General features: G+C 41.9%; 1 protein-coding gene across 1 annotated transcript in view; it reads left to right on the top strand.

The window, feature by feature from the left end:
• The first annotated feature begins 2,440 nt into the window (after nt 1-2,440).
• The window catches only part of ABCC1 (ATP binding cassette subfamily C member 1), a 155,500-nt gene continuing 134,849 nt past the window's right edge, over nt 2,441-23,091 (top strand). The window contains exon 1 of the mRNA XM_043979082.1: nt 2,441-2,512. Within this exon, the coding sequence (XP_043835017.1) occupies nt 2,465-2,512 (48 nt within the window). The 5' untranslated portion in view covers nt 2,441-2,464. The remainder of the gene's footprint in view (nt 2,513-23,091) is intronic.

The following is a 23,091-nucleotide window of genomic DNA, read 5'->3' as shown; positions in this document are numbered from 1 at the left end:
ATGGATCTAGCAGTCTACTGGGAGAGACAACATGGAAATGCAAGTCCAAACAAGATATATCCACATAATTGGGTTGTATCGAAATCCCAATCCTTTATTTTAGTTACTATTTTCTTGGTTTGGTATCAGTATTGTGTGGCATTAGTCAGGAGCCCAGAGCCTCTGTATACACAGGGTATTTGTTTTTCTTACCAGAACCTCAGATGGGAAGGGAGGTAAGAGGAAGTGTTGCTGTAAGTGCATGGGAAAGAGGGAAGCAACAGCTCTTGGACAACTCAGGGAATTAGAAAACAAATTAAAGCAAACTTTAATAAGAACAAAAACCAAACCTGAACATGCTATTACAGGACTTCTTTAACACCATCATCACCCCTATGTCATCTCCAAAAAGTATTTAAATTATGAATCAACAACTCTTCTCCTGTAATGCACCGAACACTTCTTATCCTCTCCCATTTGATCCTACATAGTGGAAATCTGCACAAAAACATAGATGATGTCCTTACATTAGTCCAGTTTTTTGTTTTTGTTTTTTTTTTTAATGACATATAGAGGGGAAAATAGGGGACAGGGAAGGCAAGGAATACAATATGGCATAAGCTCACTGTGTCTCATTCTTTGTACTTGTATTCCTAGCACAATGTCTGACACAGTGTGTTTAATAACAAATGACTGGTTTCCTAGACCTCTTGGAGGAAGTGGGATTTCAAGAGTTCTTAGTCTGAAAGAAATACTGAAGACTAGGGGACTGTTAGGGATCTAGGGCTTCCAAGGGAAACCCATACCTGCTTTATTCTGCTCTTGGTTTAAGACTGATCTGCTCCCTCAATTCCACTTCTTGAGCTTTTCCTGGCTTCCTTCAAGACACCTCCAAATCCACTTCTGAAGGAGACATTTCTGGGTTCCCCTCCACTTGTTAATTCATTCCATCTTTTATGCATATATTTTGTATATACATAGATCAGGGGTCCTTAAGTGTGTGTGTGTGTGTGTGTGTGTGTGTGTGTGTGTGTTAAAGTCTATGGATCTCTTCGCAGAATAATGTTTCTAAATGCATAAAATAAAATACATAGGAGGTCCTCTGGAGCAGGAACTGATTTTTTGCCTTTGTTTCCCCAGTACCAAGCTTATTGTCTGACACACAGTAGATGCTTTATGTTTACTGACTGATTGACAAAAGTAAACAATCATACTGAAATAATTATAAAAAAAATTTAAACCTACAAGTTCACTTACCTTTTATTCAGCTTGTTAGTACATAGTTGTTGGCTTCTGTCTCCACCTATAGACTTATGAGCTCTGAAGTCAAAGACTATTTTTTCCCCCTTTCTGTATCCCTAGAGCTTAGCACGTATCTGGCACGTAGTAAGCACTATATAAAGTTTTTTGTTGTTGTTGTTGGGTTGGTTTTTTTGGGGGGGTGTGTGTGTGTGTGAGGCAATTGGGGTTAAGTGACTTGCCCAGGGTCACACAGCTAGTAAGTGTTAAGTGTCTGAGGCTGGATTTGAACTCAGGTCCTCCTGAGTCCAGGGCCGGTGCTCTATCCACTGCACCACCTAGCTGTCCCAGCACTATATAAAGTTATTGTTATTATTATTATTGGTGTTGTTGCTGTTAGATACCTTTAGATTGTAAGCTCCTTGAGGGCAGGGACTTCATTTAGTCTCTTTTTTTATCTTCAGTGCTTAGCACAGTGCCTGGCACATAGTAAGTGCCCTATAAATTAGTTATTACATTATTGTTGTTATAATTGTTGTTATTGTTGTCTTCCTCTAGAATTGTAAGTTCCTCGAGGGCAGAAACTGTCTCAGAGATAGCTTAGCCTAGTGCCCAGCACATAGTAGGTGGCTTAATAAATGTTTATTGATCGGTTGATTGGCCCTGGATCTCTCCTCCGTGTCTCCCCCATTAGAATGAATGCTTCTTGAGGGCAGGGACGTGTGTGTTTGGGGTTTTTCTTTGTATCCCCCAGATTGGACACAGTGAACGCTTTCCAAAGGTTTGTTGATTGCTTGCCTGACACTATGGCCAGGGCACGTGTTCGGGAGGAGGGCATTTTGGGCGGCCTTGGGATGGGAAGGTAGGGGGGCCCCCCACGCCCCGGAGTTCCTCAGTTTCCCTTCCCAGCCTCTCGCTTCCAGCTCTGGCCGAAGGTGAGCGCGGCCGACTGGGCGGAGCTGGGCCCCATCCCGGTGACGTGCGGGCCAACCAGGCGGCGTTGCGGCTCGCCGGCTTCCCTCCCGGCCGCCGCCGCCGCCGCCTCCTCCGCCTCCGCCTCCGCCTTCTCTCCGGCTTTCTCCGATTCCTGCCCCTCAGAGCAGCAGCCGCCGCCGCCGCCTCCTCCAGCCTCCGCACTCGCCGCTGCCGGCCGCTCGCCCGCCCGCCCGCCAGTTCGTCCGTCAGTCCTTCCGCCGGCCCGGTCCGGCCCTGGCCCCGGGCCCGGCCGCGGCGCCGGCCCGGCCACATGGCGTTCCCTCGCTTCTGCAGCGCGGACGGCTCCGACCCGCTCTGGGTAGATAACGCGTGGGGCTAGGGAAGGGAGGGCAGGGCCGGGCCGGGGCTTGGGGAGGGCTGGGCCCGGTCGGGGCTGCCTAACCGTGACCCTAGACACCCCCCTGGGCGAGCCCCCAGTCCGCGGGAGCGGGAGCGAGGACCTACCGGTCTGCCCCGCTGGGGGCCAGCTGGACTGTGGCTTCGGAACCCGGGGGGAGGGGGCATGGCCGCGGCAGCATGCCCGGCACGTTCTGGGGGCGTCCTCTCCGCCGCTGCCCATCCACGCTGCCCTCGGCTATCCGGTCCCCAGCCCAGGGACAGGTGGAGAGTTGCTGCTCTCCTTTCCCGTGGTTAGGGCTGGGTGGGAATCTGTTTGGGTTCAGTTTGGAGCTGTGGGAGAAATGGATGCAGGGAGGCTGAGCACCCACCTCAGAGGTGAAAGCCCTTGGGCACTGGCTTCCCCCATCATCACCCCTCACCCCCACCCTGCCCTCACACCCCCGGTTCCCCTGGGACCCTCGGTAGAGTGAAGTGTATAGGGGAACTTAGGTCTCTCAGTTACATGCCTTTGGTAGCGGTCTCCCTGGGGAGCATATGCGTGGCTGAGCCTTGAGACTGTGAGGGGTGGATGCAGAGGAGAGGATGGGGCTCTAGGTTCTGTGTATGTAGAGGGGTGTCTGGAGACAACCCCTGTGTTGGCCTGGGTCTCCTGGGCTGCACTAGCTGCTTTCTTTCATCTGGATGAGTGGGATTGGGGACATTTCCTTAGAGGGACTTTTCCTTCTTGTGACTCCTTGCAAATAAGTACTCTTGGGGGATTTTGTGGAAAGCTTGGGGTTGATGTCTGACTCCTCCCTCGAAGTCAGGGAATGAATTGTTCACCCCCGATGGAAGTCACAAAGCATGACTGTGCTCTGCCTGTGTGTTGTCCTTTCATTGTACTACTGGGGGAAACCACTAGAAGGGACCACTAGGCAGGAGGTTTAAGTTGATGATTGCTCTGGGCTCAGTAGCCAGGGAAGTAAAAAAAGACAAAACACACTATAATAGTAAAAAAGAAATTGTATGGTTGGGTGTATGAGGTCTTTGAGGATGCATTTCCAGGAGTGGGGGACCTGAGACTACAATATTCTGAAACTCCAAGAGACTGATTCCTTTTAACTCTCAGATTATTTACTTTTCCTTAGTTTAGAGTTACTTCCACCTTGGCAAGCATTCCTCCTGTGACTTTAAGTAGGAAGTTAGACTTAACCTGCTTTGTTTAAGTGTAAATGCTCTGAGCACATCTGGACTTTCCAGTGTGGGGTCTTTAATGAGGGGGATTGGTAGGGGGAGGGGAAGAAATTCCTTGTAATCCCTGAGTGGGTGATACAAGGTCCAGCACCCTAAATGTATTCTTTTCATTGTTTTTCTTGCTTCTCTGCATCATAAATTGCATCCAGAGTTTTTGTTTAATTCTCCCCATTGCCTCAGTAGTACTAGAGGCAGAGCTATAATGAGCCACTTGTCCTGTTTTCAGTTCAGTGGAATATGATATTTAGTCTAGTCTGGAAATACTTAAAATGCTTCAGAAGGCTCAGGAGAGATTTGGCAATAAAATTTCTACAATGATCAAATGAGATAATATTTGTACAAAATGAGTAGCACAGGGCTTGGTTCTCTCTCCCTCCCTCCTGCCCCTTTCCCATTTATACATATACATATTTACACACATGTGTATATCTATCAATGTGTGTGTGTGTGTGTGTGTGTGTGTGTGTGTGTATTCCCTCCCTTCCTCCAAAGGCCAATTGTGGTAGTCAGGATGTTGTAGTGGAAAGTGTGCAAGATCTGGAGTCAGAAGAGACTTTGGTTCAAATCCATTCTCAGACACTTAATTACCTAGGAAACCAACTCTATGGGCCCATTTTCTTATCTGTAAAATGCTACTAATCAAGCCAGTACTTTCTAACCTCATAATTGTGGTTGTGAGGATCAAATGAGACAATGTTTATAAAGCTTTCTGTGAATCTGAAAGCCATATATATAAATGCCCCATTCTTCTTATTGCCAGTGGCATTGTTTTGGTGGGGGATGAGGAAAAAGGTTGGGGCTTTTTCTTCCATTTGTCATCTTACCATTCATGACATGTAGAGTCTGTAAGAATTCTCTTGGAGTTGTCAAGTTGCTGTGAAATGATGGAAGTTTGTTTTCCTAAGTTAAGGGAAAATCAGTAAGTGAGCCTTATTAGACTAGCTATTTCTAGGAAAAGGCTGCTGTTTGCTAATATTTTTCCCTTGAATTGTTATGTGGTGGTCTTACTGTTGCCTTATACTCAGGAAAACTCACACAGGAAGAATTGAAGTCTGTCAGTTGTAGTTTATGCTTCCTGAAGTTTTCTGCTATACGTTTCTAGTCATTTAAGTAACAGTCACCCAGTGGCCTCTTCTCCGTTTCTAACTCTGGAATTGCTTTCTTGCTTGCCTGCTAAGAGAATTAGGGCAAACCAGACTGTGTGACTCTATTTTTCTAATATGCCCTAGTGAATGAGTGGGTGGGGAAGAAGGAAAGCAGGAAAGAAGGCACTAATAACACCTTAGCTTGACAGTTGCATAAGAATAGAGGATTGCCTGGACATACCTGCATGCAAATAACATCCAGGTACTAATATGGCCCTAGCCTAATCATATGCTGCCCTTCTAATGGGAGGATGGTGTAATTGGTGTTAATCAGACTTGTTCTGTGGTTTTATTTTTCCCTGGTGGTGGGGATAGGTTGCAGGAGCTATCAGTACTCATGACAAAGGTCTGAATGCCATTAAGGCCCTGCATTTGTGAGACAGCCCTCTAGACACTAGAGGAAGTTGACTGAGGTTAGGTACTTTATTGTTGTGATGGGACACAACAAGAGAATTTTCCCAGCCTCTAATAAATCATATCAGTTATAATAACTTCCATTTAGCCAACTGACCACAGACCTGGAATAGGAATCAGAAAAAGACCAATAATGTGCCTATAAGTGTATAAAAATGTATGCACATTATTAGCAGTAATCGTTGTTAAGTCTTTCAATTGTGTTCCACTCTTTGTGACCCTGTTTGGGGTTTTCTTGGTAAAGGTACTGGAGTGGTGTGCCATTTTCCTTCTCTAGCTCATTTTATAGATGAGGAAACTAAGACAAACAGGGTTAAGTGACTTGTCCAGGGACACATAGCTAGTAAGTGTCTGAGGTTGGATTTGAACTCACATCTTTTCAGGCACTGCACTCTATTCACTATGCTACCTGGCTCCCCACCCCCATCCACCATATTATCAGCATTTTACAGATGAGGAAACTGAGGCTCCTTGAGGTTAAGTGACTTGCTCATTGATACTTAGGCAGTAGCAGTACTGGCAGATTGAGTTCTTTTAACTCATAAAATCCACATCAATTCAATGGATCATGGGATCATAGATTTAAAAACAGAAGGGATCTCAGAAGTCATCCTTATTTTGCAAATGAAGAAACTGAGGGCCAGAGAAATGACCTGCTCAAGGTTACATAAGTGGCAAAGCTCAGGATTTGAACTGAAGTCCTCTGATCTGATTAAAATCCATTAGCCTTTTTCACTGTACTACAACTCTTTTTATTTTTTTTAAAGTTGGAAGAAAGCAACCCTCTTCTTAATCTACTGTTTTCCCCCCTTCTGGGGGAGTCTAAGATGAGAAAGGGAGAGAAGGAGAAATATGGTCTGATGAACAAAGGCATCAAGTTTATGAAGTGCTAAACAAGCTTTTCCATTGCTTGTCTCCATTCTTGGTTAAGTCAATAAACTTCTTGAATAATCAAGTCAAGAGCGATGAGAACCTGGCTTAAGTGGGGTATTACTACCATTGAAGTGGCAATGAAAACCACAGATAGGGTTAAGAAAGTTCCAATCAGGTGTAAACTCTTAACAATCTACACTGAAATTTTTCTGTTCTAATAAGCTTTCTTTCTCTTGAAGAATGGATGTTTTTCTTGGAATATATTAGCATGAAGTTATTTTAAACAATTTTATTTGTTGGTTTTCCAGACCTCTTAAACAATTTTTCTTATTTCTTAACTTTCCTTTTTTTCCCCCCTATATCCTTCCCATCTCCTCTGGTTGTTTCTCCTGGGCTTTGTGGACTGACACTTCAAATAGTTAACCACATTATTGGTTAAACTTCTCTAGAAAAAGGTGTCTTCCATTTTTTTTTCCAGGTAGATAAGAGATGTGTGGTATTTCCATCCCAAGAAGCCTTAGATACTTTTTCTTCCATATTTCCTCAGTTCATGATGATTGAGATGGTTGGGGACAGTTGAGGTCTAACATGGTGACAGCGAATGGTGGATGAACATTCTTTCCCCACTTAGGTTCCATTTTTACTTTTCAAAGGAAGAACTTGAAGGCCAGAGGTTCTTAACCTAGAGTGTATAAACTTGTATGTGTGTTTAAATTTTTTTTGATAATAGTATTTCAATAGAATTTTTTTCTTGGTGATCCTATATATTTTATTTTTATGCATTTAAAGATATTATTATTCTGAGAAGGGATCCATAAGTCAGATTGCCAGAGGGGTCCATGACACAGAAGAGGTTAAGACTTTCTGTTCTAGGCCAACTAGGGATGTTAATCCAATCCAATCCAATCCAATCCAATCCAGTCCAGTCCAGCAGCATTTATGAAATCCCTGCTCTGGGCACAGCACTGTGTTAGGTGCCTGGGCTATAATGGAATGCCTTTTCTTGGAGAGCCCTGAACTGTGTTTCCAAGTGTCTCATTGGCAGCAGCTTGGTGCTATGGAAAGGACGCTAGATTTGCTGTTAGAGGACCTGGGTTCAAATCCATGCTTGGCTACTCTACCTGTGTGACCTCTGACAAATCACTTTCTGGTCCACAGTTTTCTAGTCTCTAAAATGAGAGGGTTGGGCCAGATAACTTCCAAGGTCCCTTTCAGCTTGAATCTCTTATCTGAATGCATCCATGAGGCTCTTTCTTGTAGCTCTTTAAATAGTCATGAAACCAGAACACATATTGGTTGCATGATTCTGGACAAATAGTTTTTGAGAAAGTGCTGACACCTGTATCAATAGAGGTAATTTCCTTACCTGGGAGTTTCCTCTCCTAATTAAATCACAGGTTTAGTTGTTCTGTAATTGTGTAGTATATGACTCTTGTGATCCACCATAAGGATAACAATAGTAGCAACTTTATATAGTGCTTTAAACTTACAAAGTACTTTCCGCACAAAAGCCATGCCAGGTAAGTAGTATAAACACGATTTTCTCTCTTTTACTAATGAGGAAGCTGAGGCTGAGAGGGTAAATGAATTTCGCAGTTCGAGTTGAACTACGGACAATGTTTGGACTGTACAGTGCCTTACATTTGCAAAGACATTCAATAGGGATTTGTTGAATTGTGTTCAGAGTCCGGGTTCTGATGCCTCCTTGGTTCTCCCCATTATACCACCGCACATATTTTTTGTCTAGTGATGACTGCAAATGTGACTTCAGCCCTGTAGAACTGTATCACTGACTTAGATGGAAACAGGTTTGGGGGCAGAGGGTTGGACACGAAGGCTGTAAATCTTCCTGCCTGATTCAAGTATTCACAAGTGTATAATAAAATTTGTGGGTTGGCTCAGGAAGCAGCATTGAATTTTCCTTATAGACTTTCATGCTTCTTGAGACCCCCTTCATTACCGGATCATAATAGCTAATAAAACCCAAGCATATAAAAATTTCCCTCAAGCATTTGGCAGAATAAATAGGAAGTTTTTACAAAATGGCGTGATGGTAAGAATAAAGCCCTCAGAACTCTTAGAGAGTTCCCAACAGGAAACAACCCATCCCAGCAGGAAAAATGAGAGTGCCATTGTCGCCTGGGCTTCTTTCCCTTCCACATACTGATTCACAGACCAGAGTTGCCTTGGTGCTCACTCTTCCCCAGTGGACTGGGCTCAACAGCTGCTTGTAGGTGGAAATGAAGATGTTTTGAGGGTGGTAAGAGGAGATGAACTGTTCATGGGGTGTGGGTTAAGATTCTTCCTCTTTCTCTTCCTTTATCCTCCCTAACAAATTCTGAGAGCCCTTTTTGATGGCCTGGAAGGCTGCTTGAGGTCATCTGCCTGGTTCTTAATCTGGCAGGAATAATACATTTAAACAGCAATTGAGATAAAACTCCTAGTTGCTGAAGAAGTGACTTGTTGCAGTTTTCCCTTAATGATATCTTCCTTTTGAAGTGAGTTCAAATCTTGCCTCAGATCCTTACTAGCTATGTGACCCTAGGCAAGTCACTTAACTTCTGCCTGCCTCAGTTTCCTCATCAGTAAGATGGGGTTTAAGACTAGCACCCACCTCCCAGGGTTGTTGTGAGGATCAAGTGAGATAATAATTGCAAAGTGTTTTGTGAACTATAAAAAGCTATAGAAATGCTAGCTATTATGTCAGTCCACATAATCCCATTAAAAAAAATTATTTTCAGTTCCAGTTCTCTCCTTCCACTCCTCCCCCACCCATGGAAAAGGCAAGAAATACAATACTCATTATACATAAGAAGTCATGCAAAACATTTTCATGTGAACTATGCTGCAGGGGAAAAAAAGAAAGAAAAATGTTTCTATCCATACTCAGAATTCATCAATTCTCTATCTGGAGGGGGCAGCTAGGTGGTGAAGTGGATAAAGCACCAGCTCTAGATTCAGGAGTACCTGAGTTCAAATCCCACCTCAGAGACATGACACTTACTAGCTGTGTGACCTTGGGCAAGTCACTTAACCCTCACTGCCCTGCAAAAAAAAAAAATCACAAACAAAACAAAAACCCAAGGCATTCTGATTCCTGTTCCAGTGCTCAAATCTTTGGGACAATGACCTCCAATTTTCTATCTGGAGATGGATAATAATTTATATCAGAGTACTTTGGAATTATTGTGACACATAAACCCATTTTTCTGACCGAGATCTGCAAATTAATTTTTATTATCTCTCTCTCCCCCTCCCATTTCACTGTTCTGTTTAAGTAGGCTCAGAGTAAAAAAAGACTTTTTTTTGGGGGGGATGTTTAGATCTTGGATACTTGACTTCTTTAATCAGACTTTTCTGAGAATAGTTGGAGAATTATGAAGTTTGAATTTGATTTAAAGGTCCCTGTGCATTAACTCTGAATAATGTTGCCTAGTTCCGATCTAGGATTGAAGGGAAGGAGCTCACTTTTTTTTTTTTTTTTTTTGGTGAGGCAATTGGGGTTAAGAGACTTGCCTAGGGTCACACAGCTAGTAAGTGTTGTGTCTGAGGTCGGATTTGAACTCAGGTCCTTCTGAATCCAGGGCTGGTGCTCTATCCACTGCGCCACCTAGCTGCCCCAGGAGCTCACTTTTGCTGGGGAATTTGGACCAGTGCTACTTGATGGACCTGCTAGGTGTTGAAGAGGATAAGAGGGCTGGAACTGGGGTCAAGAAAACCTAGGTTCATGTCCAGCCTAAGACGCTTCCAAGTTGTGTGACCCTGGAGGAGTCAGATAACCTCTGCTTGCTTCAGTTTCCTCATCTGTAAAATGGGCATAATAATAGCACCTCCTTCCTAGGGTTGTGAAGATTAAATGAGATCATATTTATTAGGTGCTTCAAAAACCTTACAGATTGGGGCAGCTAGGTGGCGCAGTGGATAGAGCACTGGCCCTGGATTCAGGAGGACCTGAGTTCAAATCTGGCCTCAGATACTAAACACTTACTGGCTGTGTGACCCTGGGCAAGTCACTTAACCCCAATTGCCTCACCAAAAAAACAAAACAAAAACAAATCGGGGCAGCTAGGTGGCGCAATGGATTGATCACTGGCCCTGGAGTCAGGAGGACCTGAGTTCAAATTTGGCCTGGGCAAGTCACTTAACCCCAATTGCCTCACCAAAAAAAAAATTTTTTTTCTTAAAAAAAAAACAACAAACAACCAAAAAAACCTTACAGAGCTATAGAAAAGCTAGCTTTTTTTTTTTTAAAGTGAGGCAGTTGGGGTTAAGTGACTTGCCCAGGGTCATACAGCTAGTAAGCAGTGTTAAGTGCCTGAGGCTAGATTTGAACTCAGGTACTCCTGACTCCAGGGCCAGTGATCAATCCACTGCACCACCTAGCTGCCCCAAAAGCTAGCTATTTTAAAAAATGACTGGGTTTGGGGTTATTATAAGGGTCAGCTGCAATTGTACATGGGGGAGGGGAATAAGCCTTCTCCTTCAATGGTTTTCTTCCCAGACTCCCTTGTTTGCCTTCTTGTCTTCTTCAGGGACCCTTTGATATCTTGTGTTAAATCCTGTTTTCTTCTCATCCAAAGCTATTCAGGGGATCTGGGTTCTAGCCCAGGCAAGACTACTTACAAGCTCTTGGGCGAGTAATTCCTGTAGTCTCTTTTGGCATTGGTTTCCTCTTCTGTAAAGTGAAGCTAATAATAATTTGTCTTAGTTTTCTTTTTTTCCCTTCTCATTGGAGTGGGGTGGGATGGGGGAGTTAAGGTAGGAGAGAGAGAAAATAAATGCTTGTTAATTGAAAAAAATAATTAAAAAATAATACTCTGCCCCACCTCTCAGGGCTAATCTGTTTGAAAATGTTTAATGCATTGTAGATGCTATGTCTAGTAGCACCACAATATGAGAAAGATGGTACTGGACTTTTGGGGTGAGTTATTGGGACTACCTAGTCCTACCCTCTCATTTTATAGAGAGGAAACTGAGGCCTAAAGGAGTTATTTGATCTGCCTAAGACCAGCAAGTCACTGGAGAACCCCTGTTATTCAGTAAACATAGATTAATCCCTTCTGTGTATAGCATATTTTCTGGTAGCGAATGACTTGGTCAAAAATAATTTTGGTTCTTGTGGAATTTATGAGTCTAATGGGGGTGGAGGGGAAGGGTAAGGCCCTTGCAGATAAATTATACTAGAAAATAAGGCATGGAAGCACTCTAGAGGTTACACCCAGTTCCCCAGACTCTAAATACACTGACTGTACCATTCTGATGAATTAATGTGCTTGGATCTATCTCATTTTTGTTAGCTAATTCTCTTCTCTTCCCCCCCACCCCCACCCCTCTTCCTGGCTCAGAGCTGCATATGGAAATTTTATATTCAAGTAACTTGTCACCTGACAGCTTTTCATAAAATTCTAGCCCCCTTTTGTCCAATGGCAATCCAGTGTCACCTTAGCCCTTAGTTGAGATTTTGGGGTTTTTTGCTCTCCATAGTAAATATTTTGTTGGTTGAGCAATCCCAGTGATTTTGCAGAGATGTCAGAACATTTCCTTTGGGGGTTAGTTTTTAACTGCACTCAACTTTTGGGTCCAGCAGGTTCTACTTCCTAATTTTGTAAATTCTGCTGCTGCTCATTCTCTAGACATCATTACTATCAGGAACATTTAAAACAGATGACAGTCTTACATAATTGAGAACAAGGTGGAAGTTACTCCTATGCCTTGTGTGTGTTGCTCTTGATGGTGTGAAATGTCTGTGTTTCAGTAGTGTGGGTGCGGTAGTTATGGTGGTACGCGGGGGTTTCCACCCAATTGAACAAATTCCACTCTAAAGGATTTCCAGCCCTCAGGTTTCTGTTGATTGTGGACCTTTGCCCGCACTTGGCTCGAAATGCCCTTTAAAAAAAAAAGAAGAAAGAAATAAAATACCATGTTTGATTTTTAAGTACTCAGAAGAACTGGAAAGCTTCTCAGGGATCATCCGTTGGAGGTCTTTTTGTGCTGTGGTCCGCTTTGGCAGTCTGGTCAGAGTAATGTCTTGAAATGTAGAAAATAAAATATATAAGATTATGAAGCAAATCAATTATATTGAAAAACAGTTATCAAAATGGTTGCAAAAAACCAAGTTCACAGACCTCAGGTTAAGAATCCTCAATTTAGTCCAACTCCCAACATTTCACTCATGAGGAAACTGAGGGGCCGTACAAGTACTAAGTACTGCATCCTGTATTTACTCAGGTTTCCTGACTCTGAAGCCAGTACTTTCCCCCTCTTTTCCCCATTACATCATCTTTACTTATTACCACACCATATTCCTTATTTTTTTTAGAGAGAAATATGAGTTTGTGAAATTTCTACTTCTTGTGTCTTTACAGTTTCTTAAAATTGGAGGGAAGGGAGGTATTGTGGTCCAGGTGAAAAGTGTTTGTTGAGGGAATGGGGGCTGGAAAGAAGGTGACCTGGTGGTTATAATTAGGTTGGATTAACTAAAGCCCTTTGAGAAATCCCCTTCCCCAAGATCATTAATAAAATTATTCCCAGATAAAAGGAAAAGCCATGTCATAGGTTAGAATCTGTGGAAAGACTAGAGTTGTAATTTAATGAGGGTGAATGATCTGTCTGTTTAAAGGATCTTCCCCTATTTCCTTTTCCCTCCAAATGAAGCTTCTGAACATGTCATTGCATGCCTTGTGTCTCACCCAGACCTAGGCCTTCCTCCAGTTTTCAAGGTTGAGAATAGTTACAGGTTACAGCTTTTAGTCCTCCTGAATGACTTGGGCTGGAGGGTGGGGCGCCGGGTATATCCTAAAGAGATGGGTTAGTCATTGCACACATTGGAAACCTCTTTAATTTTGATTCTAACTCAGTGCTTTGTTGGGACAGAAATAACCATTAGCAGAGAGAAAAGGGAGACTAGGGGAGAGAGAAGTGAGGAAGATTCAGAAGAATGCTGTTGCTGTAATTTGCTTAGATCTGATTTAGTATGCCCTTATAAGCCCAAGATTACATGGAAGGCCTTAGCAGAATTGGGGACACAGCCTAGACTTCTTGTCTCTAGGTCACTCAAGGTTCCTCTGGCTTGGGCTGCATAGGAGTTAGGGAGGAGAGTTTGGGTAAAATGAACAATAGGCATTTATGTCAGGTTTAAGGACTGAACTTGAGCAATTGGCTGGAAAAAGCAATTAGTAAATTCCTTAATTAGGTCCTGTTGGTAGTTCTGTTGTAAAGGATAATCTTTCATTAGCTTACTCTGTGAAAATAGGGCTGAGACCCCATTTCAGATTTAACAACCACTGACCCATACCTGTGAAATTCAAGTTGTCCTTTACTGAAAGGAAGTGATGACTGAATTAGCTAAGAAGTCATCACTGTCAGATTTATAGACCTCAGTTAGAATATACACTGTAGGGGGCAGCTAGGTGGCGCAGTGGATAGAGCACCAGCCCTGGATTCAGGAGGACCTGAGTATTCAAATCCAGCCTCGGACACTTAAACACTTACTAGCTGTGTGACCCTGGGCAAGTCACTTAACCCCAATTACCTCACCAAAACAAACAAACAAAAAGAATATACACTGTAAAACTGGGGATTTTAATCCACAAATACAAAATTATTACCTATACAACTCTATTGTTAGCGTAGCACCAAGTGCATAGTAAGCCCTAATAAATGCCTGTTGACCTGACTTCATTTTATTTTATTTTATTTTATTTTTTTGGGGGTGGGACAATGAGGGTTAAGTGACTTGCCCAGGGTCACACAGCTAGTAAGTGTCAAATGTCTGAGGCCGAATTTGAACTCGGGTCCTCCTGAATCCAGGGCCAGTGCTTTATCCACTGTGCCACCTAGCTGCCCCTGACTTCATTTAAAAATATATACTTAAAGTATATCTATATGTAGATATATAGTATATGTAGAGCATATATATATGTATATATATATAAAATCTATATAGGTGTTTATCTATTTCTCTCTCTCGGAGTCCTAGGAATACAAGAAATACTTTCCATATTGAAAAGAATATAGGCTAGGGGTCCTACTTGCCTTTGCTTCTGACTTGATGAGTGATTTGAGGCCAGTCACTTAACCTCTCAGTTTCATTTTTGCCACTCATTGATGAGGATAATGAGGGTTACTGGAATACCTTTAATTTTCAGAGGACGTTACCCTTTTTGAAGGGTCTCCATATACATTTGATTATCAAATGACCTGTGAGAATACAAGAATCTCCTTAAAGAGTGGAAACAAGACAAGGAGGTTTACAAACACAAGATGCTGATGTTTCTACATCCATCTTACACACTGGACTGAAGTAGGATGGGGGTGGGGAGGAGGCTCCTGGAAGTTGGCCAAGGTCAGTGAAGTAGCATTTTTCCTTCTGCCCAAGCCAAATTCAAGTGTGTGATTCAGCACATTAAGCTCCCCGTGCCTAGGGTAGGTAAGAGTGAGTTTTTTGCTTTTCCTCCTCCTATTAATCAGTATTTCCATAAGGGAGAGAAGAGGGCAATGTAAGACAAAAGATATTCTGCATGATCATACATTGAAAAATACTCGATTGTGGTAAGGTATCCCAGAGAGACAAAATTTATTGCCTCCTAAATGCCATAGCTTGGCAAAAACAACACTGGATTGGGCAAGTATTGGTGGAAGGAATTGTTGAAACAAGAAGGATCAGAAGCAGCTTGTGGGAATGAGTTGTTAGAGACAGACCTGGGATGGTCAGGTCATAAGGCAGTTAACTGTAGAATCTGAGGCTAAAATCAGTGCTGCTTTGTTATGTTTGCCCCCTCAGTGGAAAGATCTCCAAACCAAGAAAATCTTACCTTTTTAACTCTGATAATTTAGGAACACTTTTTTGTTTTTTTGTTTTTTAGTGAGGCAGTTGGGGTTAAGTGACTTGCCCAGGGTCACACAGCTAGTAAGTGTAAAGTGTCTGAGGCCGGGCTTGAACTTAGGTCCTCCTGACTCCAGGGCCAGTGCTCTATCCACTGCGCCACCTAGCTGCCCCATAGGAACACTTTTTTAAAAAAAGTTTTTTTGATGTCTATTGTGTTTTTTTTGGCGGGGTAGTGAGGGTTAGGGTTAGGGACTTGTCCAGGGTCACACAGCTAGTAAGTGTCAAGTGTTGGAGGTTGCATTTGAACTCTGGTCCTCCTGAATCCAGGGCTGGTGCTTTATCCACTGCACCACCTAGCTGCCCCATACCTTTTGTTTTTATACAGTAGTTATTTCCCTTATAAAACTCCACCTCTCCATCTTCCTGGGCCTTCACTTGAGGGGGGGGAAATATTAAGGGACATCAGTAGATGCAGCCATCTAATTTTACTGCATATAGCATATTTTGCACCCATAGTGCACCATCTCTATACTGAGAGGAGGGAGTTGTGTTTTATTGACTATTCTCTGGGACTAGGATTAGTCATTATAATGAATCAGTTCTGGCTGCTGCCTTTCAGTGTTGATTTAATTTAAATTATCATTATGAATATTGTTCTGGTTCTGTTTACTTTTCTCTGTATCAGTTCATCCAAATCTTCAGTGCTTCTAGTAGTTTCTCAGATTTGTCACTTCTATTTTTTCGTGTTTTGTTGATACTCTTGTTTCATAATTGTCATTTCCTGCATTCATTTATCTTTCCCTCTACGCCTCTTCCCCTCAGAACTTCCCTATTGCTGTTGAGGGCACCACCATCTCCCCAGTCCCCCAGGCTGGCAACTGAGGTGTCCTCTTCAGCTTTTCCTTATGGCTCCCTCTCCATATCCAGTCTCTGACAAGGTTTCTCACTTTCACCTTTTCAGTATACTTGGCCTTCTCTCCTCTGACCATTGGTGCAGGCCTTTATTCCTGGACTATTTCAGCAGCCTGCTGGTGGATTGTTCTGCCTCAAGTTACTCCCTCCTATAATTCATCCTCTATTTAGCCACTAAAGTGGTTTTCCCAAAGTTCGGGTTTGGCGGTGTCACCTCCCTGCTCAATAAACTCTAGTGCTTCCCCATCACCTCCAGGATTAAACTATTCAAAGCCCTTTATAGCCTAGTTCCCTTCTACCTTTCCAGGATTTTTACACCTCACTCCCTGACATATACTCTCCGATCCAGTGACATTGGCCTCTTGGCTGATTCACCAACAAGATACCCTGTCTCTTGGCTCTGGGGGTTTTCTCTGACTGTCCCCCATGCCTGGAATGTTCTCCCTTATCATCTCTGCTTACTGCCTTCCCCTGACTTCAAGTCTGGCTAAAATCCCATCTTCTGCAGCAGGGCTTCTTAAACTTTTTCCATTCACTACCCCTTTTCACTCGAGAAATTTTTACCCAGCCTTGAGTATCTAGGTATATACAGTAGGCTTACAAATCAAACATTTACTGCCAAATTTTTTTCCACCCCCCAATTCAGTTACTCAACCCCCATGGGGTCTCAACCCACAGTTAAGAAGCTTTGTTCAGTAGGAAGCCTTTCCTAATTCCTATTCCTTCTAGGGCCTTCTCTCTGTTAGTTATTTCCTATTTATCATATCAAGCAAATTTATATTTACTATCTCCCCATTAAATTGTAAGCTTCTTGAGGGCAAGGACTGTCTTTTGCTTCTTTTTGTAATTTCAATGCTTAGCACAGTGCCTGGCACATAGTAAGTGCTTAATACATATTTATGGGCTGACCAGCCAACCTTGGAGCCCTTTGTTGAAGGAGATACATCATTTTTCATCACATAATAATATTCTTTCACATTCCTATCACCCCAGTTTGTTCAAACATAGTCTCATCAAGTGGGGCAGCTAGGTGGTGCAGTTGATAAAGCACCGGCCCTGGATTCAGAAGTACCTGAGTTCAAATCCGGCCTCAGACACTTAACACTTACTGGCTGTGTGACCCTGGGCAAGTCACTTAACCCCAATTGCCTCATCTGTGGCAGGATTTGAACTCAAGTCTTCCTGACTTCATGCCCATTGTTCTCTCCACTGTGCCACCTAGCAGCATCTGATCAGAGTATTAGGGTTTGAATCCTGACTCTGATAATCACTACTAGTGTGACTGTGAGCTGGTCATTTCCACTCTTTGGGACCCAGTTTCATCATCCACAGAATTTAGTGTTAGACTAAATGATCTGCAAAGTCTTTTCCTCTTCCAAATCTTGTAATCCTATCCTATTAGCCAATCTCTAATATAGGAGTTTTTAACTTGGCATCTGTGAACTTAAATTTTTTTGATAACTATATTTTTTTGTTTTTTGTTTTTGTTTTTTTGCAGGGCAATGGGGGTTAATTGACTTGCCCAGGGTCACACAGCTAGTAAGTGTCAAGTGTCTGAGGCCGGATTTGAACTCAGGCACTCCTGAATCCAGGGCCGGTGCTTTATCCACTGCGCCACCTAGCTGCCCCCGATAACTATATTTTAATAGAATTGATTTCATTTGTAATCCTCTTTTATTTTATGCACTTAAAGACATGCCAGACAATAAGCATTTATTAGGTGCCTTCTGTGTATTAGGCAGTGAAAGGACAAAGACAAAACCTAGTCCCTGCTCTCAAGGGGCTCATATTTTAATGGGGAAGACAGGATGCAAACAACGGGGTACAATGTACAGGATAAATTGGAAATGATCAACAGAGACTTGATAATAATTGACCAAATCAAGAAATAATCACTAAAATTAAGGGGGGAGGAGAGGAAGGGGTTTACCAGATTTCCAAAGATATCCATGACACAAACCAGGCTAAAGATGTCTTCTGTAAGAGTTCTTTCAACTCTTTCCATTAAGTATATGCAAACGGATTTTTTTTTTTTTTTTGTCTATGATGTACTCTGGAAAACAAATTCTGGAATCCAGTGCTAGGGTATAGTTAGAAAATTGGAAGAGAAACGAGCAGAACTAGAACCCAGTTCTCCTGACTCCTCCTCTGGTGTTCTTTCTACTGTATAAATCTGCTTGAAATCCCTTGAACTAGCTGAGATAAAAGGAGTTTCAGAAGCAGAGTTATTTGACCGTTACTTCAGATCAAACTGTAAACCTCCCTGTTGAACTCTTTGGGGAGTCAGTTTGATGTAATGACTGGAAAGCTGGACTTTGAATTAGAAAAGACCAAGGTTAAAACCCACTTCAGACACTTACTAACTCTTATCTAGGGCAAATCACTTCATTTTAAATTTCCTCATTGATAAAATGGGGATAATAATGACAGCTACCTCACTGGGTAGTTGTGAAGATTAAATGAGATAATATGTATGAAAGTGCTTTGTAAACCTTGACTGTAGAACTATAGAAATATTAGTTATTATTTTGTGAATACATATGGTTTGTGGTCTAGAAAGGGGACCGAGGTCAAGTGTATGGGATGATTGTAGGAAGCTCTTATTGAATGCCCTACTAAGATTAGATGAATTTTGTTCACCTTGATATAGGGAGAAATATATATATATTTTAAAAAAAATTTTTTTTTAGTGAGGCAATTGGGGTTAAGTGACTAGCCCAGGGTCACACAGCTAGTAGGTGTCAAGGGTCTGAAGCTGGATTTGAACTCAGTTACTCCCGACTGCAGGGCCGGTGCTCTATCCACTGCACCACCTAGCTGCCCCCAGAAATATATTTTTAAAAAGAGCATTTAGGCATTGGCATGCATAAGAAGTACTTGACCCAGCTTCCTCATTGGTCAAATGTGGGGGCTGGGCTAGAGGATTTTGGGTCCCTTCTGGATTGAAACCTATGATTACCCACTCTTGAAAAGGACTCAATCCGAGGTTAATTGGTGTAGTTTAAAATTTTCCTTGGGTTAACACCAGACCTGTTCTCCCTGAGTACAAGCTGGCTCATGTTAAAACAAAAAGCCTTGCTGTGCGTGGGATGTTTTTCAAAGCAGGTGATGTGGGTACTCCCTCTGCTATCGTGGGACTGCTCTATACTTCTGGAGACATTATGATGAGGTGGCAGGAATGGGGTCAGGTGGGGTTGGGATATTGTGGTGGGAAGGAAGCGGTGTGTGATTTGAAGTAGGGATACTTTGGAACACCTCCGATTTAACTCCTTTGGATAAATTTGCTACCTTTTTATATTTATGCTGTATACATTTATATATGTACTTGTCTCCACATTAGAAGTTTCTTGGGAGTAGGAATTGTTTCATTCTTTGTACATATTTTCCCTGGTGCCTCAAATAGTGCCTAGCAGATAGTAGGCACTTAATAAATGCTTGTTGATTGGTTGATTGACTTTTAGGCCCTGGATTAAAGAGTGTATTTTTCTATCAGGGTTTCATCTTCATAAATTAACTAGCAATCAACGGACACTTATTTTTAAATTTTTTTGAGGGTGAAAACGGTTTTAAAAAATATTATTTTATTTTTTTTCCTATTACATGTAAAGACAATTTTCAACATTCATTTTTTATAAGATTTTAAATTCCAATTTTTTCTCCCTCTTTCCTTCTCCTATCCCCTCCCCAAGATGGCAAGCAATTGTGATTAACAAGCATTTATTAAACCCACCCTACTTTTATGCAAGGGACAATATTAGATGCTGCGGATAGAAATACCCAGGAAGAAACAGCCCCTGCATTCAAAGAACTTACATTCTATCAGGAGAAATAACAGCACATGGATAATTATACACAAAATATCTACAAAATAAATACAGGACATATTTTTGGGGGGAGGGCATGAGTAATAGGGGAGATCAGGAAAGGCTTCATGCAGAAGGTGACACTTTCTACCTTCAAAAAAAGGGGGGGGGGATTCTAGGAAGCAAGTGAAAAGGTTTAGAGATCCTGAACCATCAGTTTTAATTCAGATTGGGTTGGGCTCACTTAGTCCAAATGACTTTGTCATGAAATTGACTCTTCTCATGCTTAGTGGAAATAAATAAATGTGGACGGAAGGAGGGAGTATAAACTAACATTTGTCCCCCTTGGTTTCATAACTTCTCAGAACTTTTGCTACCTGTAAGTGATGAAGCACTTTTTTGGTGGTTGGAATCTTGGCCTGTTGTGCCTGCTTTCTTCCTCCAGCCCATTATTTCCTATTGAGCTTCAGGATTGCTACTGTAACACTGAGGGACCTGGGAAACTGGAGGAAATTAAGACTTCCTTTTTAAAAAAAATTTTAAATTCTTTTTAAAGACTTCTTTTTTTTTTTTTTTTTGGATTGGGCAACGAGGGTTAAGTGACTTGCCCAGGGTCATACAGCTAGTAAGTGTTAAGTGTCTGAGGACAGATTTGAACTCAGGTACTCCTGACTCCAGGGCCAGTGCTTTATCCACTGTGCCACCTAGCTGCCCCCTGACTTCTTTTTAAAGTTAAAGAAAATGAGTTAACTTACATCTGGTTTATAAACAACCTTTCTATTACCCTTATGAGCTTTTTGTTCCCTAAAATAAATTTTGTGATCATATAGGGAGTGAGGGTTAGTTTTATGTTTATTAACCCAAGGAAATGCTTGTGTCCTTTTGTTATCAATTTTAACCCTGGGATACAGGAGGAACATAGGAGTAAAAAACTCCCACAGTCATCTTATCTTAGCGCTATCATCTTGGTACAAAGAATAGAAAATAGAATAAGAGTTAGGATAAGAAGCCATCTTGCCTTCTCCTGAAAGTTTCCTGCATTCATTACAGGAGGCTGAGAGGCCTGGCTCTTCTTCCTTTGGAGCTAAGTAACAGCAGAAAGAGGAAACTATCATACAAATAAAAACCTGGAACCCAGTGAAAGACTGGACTGAGATTTACAAAGTGTGTTGATAAGCATCAAGGAGGCAGAGCAGTAAATGGTTTCCTAGTTCTTGCCTACATTGGATTGACTCTGTTCATGTGCATTTGTTCAAAAAGTTGTTCATTTTCATCTTTTCCTGTTCTTTCATTAGTTTAGAAGGGCAAGAACTGAGGTTTCTTTTGGTGTCTCTCCTAGCACCAGCATTTTGCTTCCAAAATCAATAATAATACAGATAATTAGGGCTCTAAGACTTTCAAAGGACTTCACAAATATCTCATTTGATCCTGATAACCCTGTGATATAGGTGCTAAGTATTATCATTCCCATTTTATGGATGAGGAACCTGACTTAGTGTCAGTGAAGTGTCTGAGGCCAGATTTGAACAAGGGCTCTCCTAACTCTTTGGCTCTAGCAGTTTATCTTCAGTTGAAGCTTCTATGCCTATAGTTTCTCCTCTCTGGACACTTTTCTCCCTTAAGGTACCCTGTCTTTTCTCTTCATTTAAAACCTGCTTTTAAGACATTAGATCTTTAAAGATACTTTAGGACCAGGATACTTTATACTTTGTGACATAGATGCCTCTGGCATTCTGGGTGAAGTCTCTGGACCCCTTCTCAGAATAGTATTTTTAAGTGCATAAAATAGAATTGCAAAGGATTACATAGGATTACAAAGGAAATCAGTTACATTGAAATGATTATCAAAATGTTAAAAAAAAAAGTTCACAGACTCAAGGTTAAGAACCCTTGTTTTAGGGTGAATTATACATCAGTGATCCTTGTAAATTACGTTTACACCATCATTAATTGTGGAATAAAAGCATCCTATGTGCACAAGTGAGCTACGGATTGTTGGCTCCCTTAACTATAGAATCAAACTTTTTCATGGGAGATACTTGACCTATAAGATACGAAGAGTGTTGGGAAAATCATGGGGGCTGCTATTTAGAGCAGCCAGCTTTCTAAAAATTAACATCTTTATTACTGCTGTTTCAACAGGAGAATTGAGGGTCACCTTTGTAGGGTAGTGGAGCAGTTTTGTTTTTAGTTAGAGGAATTCCCCTTAAGATAGGAACATTTATCATTAACAAGTATCCTTTTCAGTTCCACTCTTTGGACTCAAAAGGTCTTGCAAAAGTTGATGCAGGCTTCCTTCTATGGGTAAAGGCAGCTTCAGGAAAATGGATGGATACGTATGCATGGTTGTTTTATTTTTGGACTTGATGAGTCAGAGAATGAAGGCTCCGTGGGAGGATCCCCAGTGAGTAAGTGTGCAACTGGTGATGGGAGACTGGAGTCTTTTCCTCTACAGATATGTTTGGTTCTGTTTCTGATGCTGTACAATCAAATCTTATTTGGTTCCCCCTTGTTTTGTTCTAACTCTGGCATTGTGGAAATATATACACAGTCTGTCTCTGATAGGATTAACAGCCAGAGCACAACAGGTCTGATATTGTTCCCATCAGTGCTTGGCTACAGGCCTCTGATTGCTTCTTTGTTTTGTATTCCCTCTAAATTTAGGGACTCAGTTTCAATGGGACTTATTCATTTTTCCTTGCTCTGAATGTTGCTTTCTCAGTATTTTTTTTTGTCTGTGTATGTATCCTTTCCCTCCCAATAGATAGATAGTAAACTCAAGAACTGGTACTGTGTGCCATATCTTTTTGGAATTTTCCCACAGGTTTTGCTTGAGGGGGGCGGGGGGACGGGGATGCTCAATTGATGGTGAGCTGTTGCATTTTCCCCCTTCGATTCACTTCAACAAACATTTTTTTTCCTAAGCACCAATTAATTAGGTGAAAGACTCCAGACTAAGTCTTGAGTATATAAAAACTTTTAACATCCCGCCCCTGTCTGAGAGGAAGAGCTGACAGTTGAATAAACTGATGATTCCCCATCCTTAAAAATAATAGCTAGCTATTATAATACCTTGCTATAGGGCAAAGTGGTTTGCAAAGACGTTTATAAATCTTATCTCATTTTATCCTTACAACAGCAGCTCTGCAAGGTAGGTGATATTGTTATCCCCATTTGAGAGGTGAAGAAACCAAGGCAGACAGTAACTAGGTACTGCCCAGTGTCACATAGTTGGTCAGTATCTGAGGTTGGATTTGAATTCAGGTCTTCCTTATTCTGGGTCTGGTACTCTTATCCACTGGGCCACCCAGCTACCTTGACATTTGCTCTT

Source organism: Dromiciops gliroides, chromosome 1 (assembly GCF_019393635.1).
Source record: "Dromiciops gliroides isolate mDroGli1 chromosome 1, mDroGli1.pri, whole genome shotgun sequence".
NCBI classification, from domain to species: Eukaryota; Metazoa; Chordata; class Mammalia; order Microbiotheria; family Microbiotheriidae; genus Dromiciops; species Dromiciops gliroides.
The sequence above is the reverse complement of the archived record's forward strand: the minus strand, read 5'-3'. Positions and strand labels throughout refer to the sequence as shown.